Source organism: Oryx dammah, unplaced genomic scaffold, assembly GCF_014754425.2.
Source record: "Oryx dammah isolate SB20612 unplaced genomic scaffold, SCBI_Odam_1.1 HiC_scaffold_11203, whole genome shotgun sequence".
NCBI lineage: Eukaryota > Metazoa > Chordata > Mammalia > Artiodactyla > Bovidae > Oryx > Oryx dammah.
In genome coordinates, this window is record NW_024080596.1 from 5947772 (window position 1) to 5959311 (window position 11540).

The 11540-nt window shown below is 35.1% G+C and overlaps 1 protein-coding gene across 1 annotated transcript; it reads left to right on the forward strand.

Moving 5' to 3' along the window:
* Positions 1-6025: 6025 nt before the first annotated feature.
* LOC120860813 (leucine-rich repeat transmembrane neuronal protein 4) lies at positions 6026-11099 on the forward strand. Its single transcript, XM_040236527.1, has 2 exons — positions 6026-6722; positions 8532-11099. Exons 1-2 carry the CDS (start codon positions 6719-6721, stop codon positions 10082-10084), a joined length of 1557 nt encoding a protein of 518 aa, XP_040092461.1. The 5' UTR covers positions 6026-6718; the 3' UTR covers positions 10085-11099.
* Positions 11100-11540: the final 441 nt, after the last annotated feature.

Here is an 11540-nt window from a genome sequence, read left to right on the forward strand (position 1 = left end):
GAAGTTCATGGTTCACGTATTGCTGAAGACTGGCTTGGAGAATTTTGATCATTACTAGCGTGTGAGATGAGTGCAATTGTGCAGTAGTTTGAGTATTCTTTGGCATTGCCTTTCTTTGGGATTGGAATGAAAACTGATCTTTTCCAGTCTTGTGGCCACTGTCAAGTTTTCCAAATTTGCTGGCATATTGAGTACAGCACTTTCACAGCATCATATAAGTAGTTTTAAATATCATATGGGAAAAGTCTTGATGTATGTTTTGTATTTTTTTCTTAAAATTATCACTGAAACTAAAAATTGTGAGTTTTTAAATAAGAATCTGTCAGCAATTTTTGTGTGATTTCTTTTGTTACCTCAAATTTTATTAAAAAAACAGATCTTGGAGGCAAATTGGGCCATAGTTATACATTTGAGGTGCAACTTCCAATGAATTTTGCCACTAATCTGTAACACTACTACTGTAACTGATAAAATGTTCATGTTAGGTTAAAAAGAAAAAAATGTTGTTTCACTTGCATTGAGCTCTATTCAGAGCTCTAATGTTAACAATTTGTGAAATTTTGAAAAGGCTCAAAGATTAACTTTAGTTTATATAGCAATAGGTACAAATCAGTGTTGTTTAAACTGTAAACAGAGAAGTCAATTAAGTACCCTATCATTATATTGTAGGACAAATTTTTAAAAGTCAGGAAAATTGTTTTATAAAAGGTATTTTTAATTCAGTAAGATATATCATTTTCTATGGGTGATGGTGAAAAAAAATTCATATATATTTGAAACTCCCTAAACTGAATATCCCATTCTATTGTTTAAAGTAGTTGTCTACATAATCTTCCATTTTGCTCAGCACAATTTCCATTTAAATAAATAGTTATTAATTTCAATTATTTTCAGATATTCCATTTTTAGTTTTAAAATTTTTGATTTGTGACTTATTTACAAATTTCATTTAGCTGCTGAAATCTTCCATCTTGTGGTTTATTTTTTCAGATCGTAGCAACAATTATTTTTAAGTCTATGTCTGATAACTCTACTATTGAATTATCTCTGAGTCTGTTTCTGTTGTTTGCTTGTTTTCTCTTATTATTTATTCAAACAATGCCAAGCATTTACTTCTCCCCAAACTATTTATTTTCTTATTGTTTTCTCTGCTATCCTTAATTTTTACCTAGTTCACTCCTCTCATTCATTTAGTCCTACAAATCAATTTATCCTGTAAAATATATGAAAGTATTTTATTTGAAAGTCCATTAAAATAAAATTTTTAAAGATTCCTTTCCCAATTTTTCCACTATTATGCTTCATAACTTCTTTTTTCATTTGTTGTTTAGTTGCTAAGTCGTGTCTGACTCTTTTGTGACCGCATGGACTGTAGTCTGTCAGGCTTTCCTGTCCATCAGATTTCCCAGGCAAGAATGTTGGAATGGTTGCCATTTCCTTCTCCAGGGGATCTTCCCAACCTGGGGATCGAACCAGCTTCTCTTGCATTACAAGCAGATCCTTTACTGCGTTTTTCATTTACTAACATGTATCATAATCTATAATCACCAGACTCTTCTGTCTATTGAGTTCTCCAGGCAAGGATACTGGAGTGGATTGTCACTCCCTTCTCCAGGGGATCCTCCCAACCCAGGGACTGAACCCGGGTCTCCTGCATTGGACGCAGATTCTTTACCATCTGAGCCACCAGGGAAGCTCATAAATTATATACTCACTTCAGCTTTTATTGATTTCAAATCCAATTTCCATGCACCTCAAACCTCATTTCATTGTTCATCATTATCTACCTAATTATATCCTATCATAGATCATCAACTTATTTTTCTCTTTTGATAAGTTAGCTTACTGGTTAATAAAATAAGACATAGAAAGTAGTCCATTTTATGTATCTATATTTTAGTACAATTTTTGCTGTGACTATATTAACAATGTGAACGTTATCTTAATTTACATACTGAGATTAAAGGCTTTGAGTATGGACATTAAGATTCCCAAATTCAGCTAAACACATGTAATAAGATGTTATTTTTCTTAAAATTTTTAACAAGTCAGTAATTATCACTACTATTAAGAAAGAGATACTATTAAATTAGGATGAGTAAATTGAAAAAGGAGAAACGGTCATTCAGTTTGAAAAAGATGACTCAAGGTTCTTCTTCAGGTTGAATTTGAATTATATACATAATAAAAATGTGACTTGATTAGTAAATTATTTCTAAACATTTTCAATATGTGTGTGCATTGTGTGTGTGTAAGAAATGTGTCCAACATGTATACTGTCTGATACATTAATGAGTAAGACAAAAGTGAAATAACATATACTGGACTTATTGGACATATATTGGAATTTCACTTGTCAATGGCATGAGTAATTTCTTTGCTCAATCAACGTTTCAAGTACTGTAAAAAGTGTGTCTCAATTTGTGTGCTATTTTTAATTAAATGGCTATAGATACAGTGCACTTCTAATTTTAATCTGTAATACTAATATTTTTTTCCATTACTTTCTAGACATTCAACAAAACAGAAGATCATGCCTTAAATTTTAGTTTTTGCTGATTTCCTCTGTGCAAATTTCAATTTCAAATTATAAAATGAAGTGACTAAATTCTCTGCATGGTAACAAAATTTCCTATTATATGCTGAGTTCATAATGTCTCAATTCAGTAAATTAAAATATTGTCCATCATACTAATTAAAACCTCATATTTCACATAAAGCTTAAGCATTTTTTTCCTGTTCCCCTGGAGGCCCACTTGCAGATGAACCATCTGCTACCCAAAAAAAAAAGAGGAAGTGAAGTCAGCTTCGCTCACTCTTGCTTACCTCTTCCCACTTCTGTCTTACTTACTGCTGTTTCTAATCATCCCAGGAAACTTTCTAGTTAACTGGTACAATTGTGAAAAAGTTGTTTGATCTTTGGGCCTAGCAGAGGTCAAAAGTACTAATTTTTTTCCTGGACACATTGATAGATCTTTAGTAGTCTCATTAAGAATAACTGGTAAAATTTCCCATGATAAGGATGACATTTTTTTCTTCATGTGTTTGGTGCTGTTTCAAACTTGATTGATTTCTTTTTCTTTTTTATTTGCCCATTATTTGGATAATGTGGGCTTCCCTGGTAGCTCAGCTGATAAAGAATCCCTGGCTGTTCAGCTGGTAAAGAATCTGCCTGTAGTTCAGGAGACCTGGGTTCAATACCTAGGTTGGAAAGATCCCCTGGAGAAGGGAACAGCTACCCACTTCAGTATTCTGGCCTGAAGAATTCCATGGACTATATAGTCCATGGGGTTGCAAGGAGTCGCACGCAGGACTGAGTGACTTTCACTTTCACTTTTGGATAATGCACTTACAAGTTTCATTCTGTTGGGATTATTACCAGGATTTAAAATGGCTTGTAATAGTCTTTCTCCTCTCTCTCATAACCCATCTCTCTTCCATGGAAAGTATTTGTACATATTTTTATCCAAACTCTGAAAGTGAAAGTCAATCCCAACACTAATTTAGCTCTTCTTTGCTTTGGAAAAACCATTTCTTATCTTCTGGATTTCTCAGACCAGAGTCAGGTTCCATTTTATAGTGCTGGATTCACTGAGAGAAAGACATATCAAGCTCTCCAAATAGCCTGGAGAAGTCCCTCGCCCTACAGTTAAGCTGAGGGCAACTGACAGCCCTCCCACCTTCTTTTGGGTGAGGGTGTGTGTATGTGTGTGTGTGTACGTTTTTGTGTCTTGTGAACATGTAGAGGTGGTAATACAGAGAAGCTCTTTCCAAAGAAATCTTCTATGTAATATCCTTTCTTTACTCTCATCTCTCTCTGCCCTTTAATGTCCTCACGGTGTGTCCAATAGAACTGTAACTGAATTTGACAACATTGTTTATAAATTCCGCCTATGGTCTAGTATCTCCTTTGGAAAATACACATATTAGATCTTAGTACTTCAAACAGAACTTACATTTTGGCTGATTATTACATCATAAATGTGGGTAACATCGTGAGATTTTTTTCCTGTCTACTATCAAAACTGTTCTCATATCTTTCATTCAAACAAAGAAAAATTTATACACACATACACATATCTACACATCTCAGGTACAACATATTCATTATATTAAAAAAAGAAAATACAAATAGATGAAAAATCATAAACAATAAAACAAAATAAAAAATTAGTTTCCCAGGAAAATCTGCTTTATTTTGTGCCTATGCAAATAAAAAATGGGTACAAAAATAAAATCCCTAACATTATCCTCCGTGCTTGTATTCTCTGCCCCTGCTCTTCTTATTTCATACATTGTGGTCATCATTTCCTCTTAGCAAATACAAACTGTTTCAAATTCAATGGTAGCATGTGATCTAATTCATGAATATGTTAACTTTTCTGAACTAATCCTCTGTCATTGAGTATTTAGGTGAAGTTTGTATTCCTATGTAAACCACACTACTATAAACAAATTATATGTGTATCATCTATGTTGATTTTCTTAAAAAGGTATATAATTTTCATTAATCTATCTTTCAGTGTTCATTTGCATTTTAATAAGTATTAAGCCTTAAACCAAAGGTATACATTTCTAAAATAGGAATTTAAGTTTTAGTTAATGAAAAAAGGATTTATTTGTTCCTTGAGAAATCTTTGTAATTAGGCAATGGCCTGATATTGCTTGCTCATAAATCTGGATTAAATAATATATACTATTCATATAATAAGCATCCCTTACTAATATTTTGACAGACAACTTAAAATCAAAGACTATTTCTAAAGCTATCCATTTTCAATGATCTATAGCAATTCTATATATTTATGTAAAATTCATTTAAACTTCTCATACCTGCTAAATTAGTTTAGCAATGTTATCTAGCAGTCTCTATTTTGTGTTGGGTCAATATTCTAGATTCTTCCTAAAATTATTATCTGCCAGAAGATTTTAGAATAAACAATAGAAACAAAATGGAAATGATGAGTTACACTATTTTTTTTTCAAAGTATAGTATAAGTTAAGGAAAGTGTGTAGTTTAAAAAATACATATTTCAGGTATTATATCATTTATCCCCATAATTCTGAGAATATTCTGCAAATTTTAGAGAACTACAGCAATGGTTTGGTTTTTCTGGCACTGTCCATTATAACTGATTCTTAGGGAAACTTGCATTATAGATGTAGGTAAGTTTTTTAAAAAGTGATTGCAATAACAATGTCAAGCTGGAATTCTTCTCTTTTCTAAGATTTAGTCTCTCTTAGTTATCTGCACATTTGGTAATATAGTTTTTAAAAAAGACTGTTTTAAGGCTAAAAATTTACACTTTTGAAAGCAGTGATCTAGACTATTTAATAAACATGCAAAATTAAGAATATATTATATTACAAAAAATTGGAAATTTAAAAATTAGATCTAATTTTTTTTAATGTAACTATCTTTGAAAGTGATATTTTTCCTTGAGTATGAATGATTCTTAAAGGAAAGGTCTCTATTAATTTCAGGCCTTATGCATTAGAATTTTGCATATATGGCTAATGAGATTCAGTTTAGGCTGCTTTTTCTGTTGAATTATCTGTCCATATGAACAACGAAGAAAGTAATGGAAATATAGATACTGAACAGGCTGAATGAAGTTATTGAATAAAAATAAATGTAATTCAACTAAAAAAAAGACTATTTCTTTTTGTGGTTTGCTCAAAAAATGTGTAAATAAAACAAACCAACATCAACAAAAATAAAAAATAATTTATTTCTACTGTTAAAAAATTTATATCCCCTGTGATACATATAGAAAAAAATTCAAGTCAAAGTAACTAAAAACTACTAATTCCTTAGTATTCAGAGGGGCAGTATTTATCTTAATATTTGATATCACTGAATAAAGCTCTTTGGCATAAACCTTTCATAATATATATTATCAGAGGGGAAAAAAAAAAGTGATCCTGTACCTTTAATTTCCCTTTCTGAGAGAGGGAAGGCTGCACACCACTGACAGGCTCACTTGTTCCCGTCTTTAATGTGCAATCTGTTTTCTCCAGCGGAGGGCACTCAGTGTATCACAAACTCAAGCATTAGCACCAACAAGCTCTGAGCATCATCAGTCTCTGGAAAGCCTTCTGAATTAGACAAGGGCTGCCTCTCAGCACAGCTACAAAACACTTTAAACCTGACCAGCTAAATGGATAAACCTAGCCTGCATAGCTTTTAAACTGGGGTCTCATACAGCACAGGAGGCCTACTTGCTGGAAGAACTGAAAATCCAGAGGATGAATTGCTTTATCTGGGAATGGCAAAAGCCAGCACAATAAGGAATGCCAGGTATTCTGAAGATTTTCTTTTTTTTTTTTCTCCTCTCTTTTTACAGAGAAGTTGGTTACCTTCGAGATGGGCTGTAGCTCTTTTGCACAGATTGCCAATTACTGCTGATGGATCTCTGGTGAATTACACAATGATGCTCAGAGCCTAGAGGCCCTCCCCCAACCCCCTACTGCTTCCACCTCCCTGCCCCCCATCCCACCCCATGCTGAATTTTTTTTCATGTACATATATATATATATATATATATTTTTGTCTGTCCTCTCCGGGGAAGTTTGTGTGGGGCTGCTAGCTCACATGCGGGATCAGAATTGTGTGAATGACAGCCACACTGTGTCATGAAGGTGGTGGTGGTTTCAGCACGAGAGACCAAAGAAGAAGAACGCTAAGAGAGGGGGGAACCGTTTTGGATGACAAAGGATGGGTAAGTGAACTTTTGTTGTTTCCTTCTTAGCAAAGCTGATCCTCTCGGCTTCCTATTCTCAGTCGTGGCATTAGCTGATAAAAAACATCAAAACAGGCAAAAAGCGGCAGCCTTGGAGTTTGCCAGTTGACTCACTATAGTTGCTATTATATTTTTAGATCATTTTCCTTTATTTTTTTAAACTGTAAATGCATAACACGGACTTAAACAGACTCTGGAGAAATATCTTTATGACTGTCTCTTCCGTATGCATATTCTTGCTTGGGAATTGAGCATGAGATAAATGATATATTTGCTTCTATTTCTTGATAGTATTAACCATGCTTGTATTTCTGGTTGCTGTCAGGAAGATTGTCAACACTTTACTGCGTGTGTGTAGGGGTGGGGTCATTACTTTATCAGAGGTCGCACAAGGGCTTGTTTTTATCTTTGAGGATGAATACTCAACACAGCTTCCAAATATCCAGCAGTCATTTGCCAGTCTTATTTTTTCAAGTGTGGCTGGCTTCCCCCCACCCCCACCACCCCTTTCTCCTGTCTGGGAGAGCTGGAATGTATTTCAATGAGTCTGTAGCTGGCAAGAGGACAGAGAGCAAGATGGGGTTTGAGATTTAAAAAAAAAAAATTTAATTTGTTGAGTAACAGAGTTTCTTTTCTTAAATTAAGAATTGGGCTGATTGCCTGTTGTTTAAAAACATGAATATTTAAGATTAATACTGCAGCACAAGGTACTTTTTTTTTCTCACCACTAAAAAATAATAAATCTACTGTTGACAGAGGAAAGAAGTCCCTTAACATGCTATGACTTGGAAATGCAGTATCAGTGCCAATAGATTGCAACTTTGCAGATTTTCTGAAGTTAATGGAGGTAGGGGAGAAAAAAAGTCAGTGAGAAATTTGAGCAGTTTGGGATGGGAGAGGTTAGTAGTCTGCTGTTTCTCTCTTTGTTTATCCTCAAAATTTGGAAAAGCAACTATGTTAAGTATATAAGAAAAACAACAAGAACTTCACAAGATTATTTTGTATTTTGTGCAAATATTTATTAGAAATTTGATAATCATAACTTTGGAGCATTCTGTGCTATCAGTAGTTAGGACTCTCAGCTGGTGATCACCGTATAGGAGAACCTTAGTAGGAATCTCTTCCTGAATGTTGAGAGCTTATATGCTTATTAATACATTGACAGTACTCCCCGCTGTTACTAGTCTGCATGCCATGCTTCATTGGTTGCGTATACTGGTCCCAGTGCTGTTTTATCAGAGCTCCTATATGGTTACATCATTATGCAATAGGGATGCAATTTCAAGCTGGGCAAACTTGGGTTACCTTGACAGTTACTGAAGCTCCTTTGCCAAAACACAGCCTCTTTGCTCAACTAAGAAAGATGTACAAGTATAGGGCTTAGTAAGTCACATTGTTCCCATTACCAGAAGACTTAATATTCTTCCTTTTGATACTGGTATCCAACAGAGTGACTAGCCAAACATAGATGTTATTAAATGTTGTCATTATGTGATAAGATAGGATGGATGTTTTCCAGTGTTAATGTGCATATGAACTCCTGAAACTCAGGAAGCTGTTCTTAGTTCTCTGACACTGTGGCAATTTGGAAATCAAGAAAGAAAGCATGAAACCTAAATAGTAAGCATGCAATATTGAAGAAAATAAGGCTTTAAGTGTCAAATACATTGTTCTTAAATCAACTGTTCCATTACTACACTAGATGAGATGCCCCTGATATTGGTAAGCTGGTGGTGATTTACATTAATAGCTTTACAATGTGCATTTGTCTTCTTTTTAATATTGTAGGTTTCCATTTAATTACGCAGCTGAGAGGCATGCGTGTGGTGCTAGTGCTACTTCCTACACTGCTGCTTGTTATGCTCACGGGGGCTCAGAGAGCTTGCCCAAAGAACTGCAGATGTGATGGCAAAATTGTGTACTGTGAGTCTCATGCTTTTGCAGATATTCCTGAGAACATTTCTGGAGGGTCACAAGGCTTATCCTTAAGGTTCAACAGCATTCAGAAACTCAAATCCAATCAGTTTGCCAGCCTTAACCAGCTTATATGGCTTTATCTTGACCATAATTACATTAGCTCAGTGGATGAAGATGCATTTCAAGGCATCCGTAGACTGAAAGAATTAATTCTAAGCTCCAACAAAATTACCTATCTGCACAATAAAACATTTCACCCGGTTCCCAATCTCCGCAGTCTGGACCTCTCCTACAATAAGCTTCAGACATTGCAATCTGAACAATTTAAAGGCCTTCGGAAACTTATCATTTTGCACTTGAGATCTAACTCATTAAAGACTGTACCAATCAGAGTTTTTCAAGACTGTCGAAATCTTGACTTTCTGGATTTGGGTTATAATCGTCTTCGAAGCTTGTCACGAAATGCTTTTGCTGGCCTTTTGAAGTTAAAAGAGCTCCACTTGGAGCACAATCAGTTTTCCAAGATCAACTTTGCTCATTTTCCACGTCTCTTCAACCTCCGTTCAATTTACTTACAATGGAACAGAATTCGCTCCATTAGCCAAGGCTTGACATGGACTTGGAGTTCCTTACACAACTTGGATTTATCAGGGAATGATATCCAAGGAATTGAGCCGGGCACATTTAAATGTTTGCCCAATTTGCAAAAATTGAATTTGGATTCCAACAAGCTTACCAACATCTCACAGGAAACTGTCAATGCATGGATATCATTAATATCCATCACTTTGTCTGGGAATATGTGGGAATGCAGTCGGAGCATTTGTCCTCTATTTTATTGGCTTAAGAATTTCAAAGGAAATAAGGAAAGCACCATGATATGTGCAGGACCTAAGCACATCCAAGGTGAAAAGGTTAGTGATGCAGTGGAAACATATAATATCTGCTCTGAAGTCCAGGTGGTCAACACAGAAAAATCACACGTGGTACCCCAAACTCCCCAGAAGCCTCTGATTATCCCTAAACCTACAACCTTGAAATCTGATCCTAGCCGGTCCACCCTTGAAACACCAAGCCCTTCCCCGGGGTTTCAGATTCCTGGCACAGAGCAAGAGTATGAGCATGTTTCATTCCACAAAATTATTGCAGGGAGCGTGGCTCTCTTTCTTTCGGTGGCTATGATCCTCTTGGTAATCTATGTGTCTTGGAAACGCTACCCAGCCAGCATGAAACAACTTCAGCAACACTCTCTTATGAAGAGGCGGCGGAAAAAGACCAGAGAGTCTGAGAGACAAATGAATTCCCCTTTACAGGAGTATTATGTGGACTACAAGCCTACAAACTCTGAGACCATGGATATATCCGTTAATGGATCTGGGCCCTGCACATATACCATCTCTGGCTCCAGGGAATGTGAGGTATGAACCATGATCCTCCTAAAAGCATTTCCACTGCGGGGAAGGAGAGGTAAATGTTTGAAGCTCTAGAGGTGTCTCTAATCACTAGAAAGATTAATGACCCTTTTGCTTTTGGGTTTTTCTCAGTGTGAAAGGTTACTTAATTAAATTACAACCACGAGGAAATTGACTGCTCTTTTTCTTTTTCCTTAAATGGTTGAAACTTGAAGGAAGTTCATTCAAGGATGAGATTAAGTTGGAATAAAGCACTATGTTAAAGCATCTGTTTTTTTTTTTTTTTTAACAGGTTGTGTATAGGGGTTGGACTTACAGACACACATACACACAAACAAAACTCTTTTCATCCTAAAATTTATGTCTGTTTTTTGTTGTTTGACTTTGTAATCTAGTAAAGGAGGGGCTGGCTTAATTTAAAAACAAAGTGATTTTACCAAAATTCCAGGAGGTAATGAAGATTTAAACCAAAGAGCAATTTACCCAAGGGTTGATTTTGTTGTATATTTTTTACTTTTAATTAAAGCATGCAACAGGGATCTCACAGGGATAACTGTTTCTATGTTACTTGCCACTTGGTTATTATACCAGCATAGAGAATGTCAGGCCTATTGTGTAATTGTATTAAGGCATTAAAAGATGTCTTTTTTCCCTTCTTTCCTTCCTTACTGCCTTTCTTCCCTCCTTTCTCCTTTCCTTCCTTTCTTTTCTTCCTTACTTCCTCCTTTCCTTTCCTTTTTTTTTTTTTTTTTTAAACCACTGGACATAGATCATTTTCAAAGGTTTTCTAAGTGCTGGCTATATGTATGTAATCAGAATGAAACTTAAAATCCACGTTTTGGCTTTTCCCTGGTAACTAAAATCAGGTCATGATATTGTGGGTGATTTAGCAATAACATAACGACAAGCATAACAGGGACTGTTTGTCAGTGTTGTTGTCATCCCCAAAGACATAATGTGCATTCTTGTTACACTGATCCAAAACTAAGTGATGCAAGTATTTATAAATAAAAAAAGAGAGATTTGGGTTCTGAGTATTTTCCCTTTCTGTAACAGTCATCTCAAATGAAGGTGTTTCGTGTTATACTATTTTCATGAGAATAAGTTTGGAGTCAGTGTATTTTAAAGATCACAGATAGGAATGTATTTAGAGAAGAAAAATAGTCACAAATTTCCAACTTGTTAATAAGTAATGGTGGATGCCAATTATTCTTTATTTGGTAAAATTAATTAAAAAGTGCAAAGATTGTGAGACTGCCAAGGCCTTGTTACTAGAATAAATTAGTAAAGAGAGGTAAAGTTCTGGCTCTGTGTCATCTTACTATCCAATTTTACATGATTACTTTCTCAAAAGAAAGTTTTAACAAGCATTTGAAGACTTTGCCCTTTTTAATACCAGTTATGAGGTGACTTAGCAGCAGCAGCAGCATGAGTGTTGAAAAATGTAATTTGCTCTTTTATGATCTAT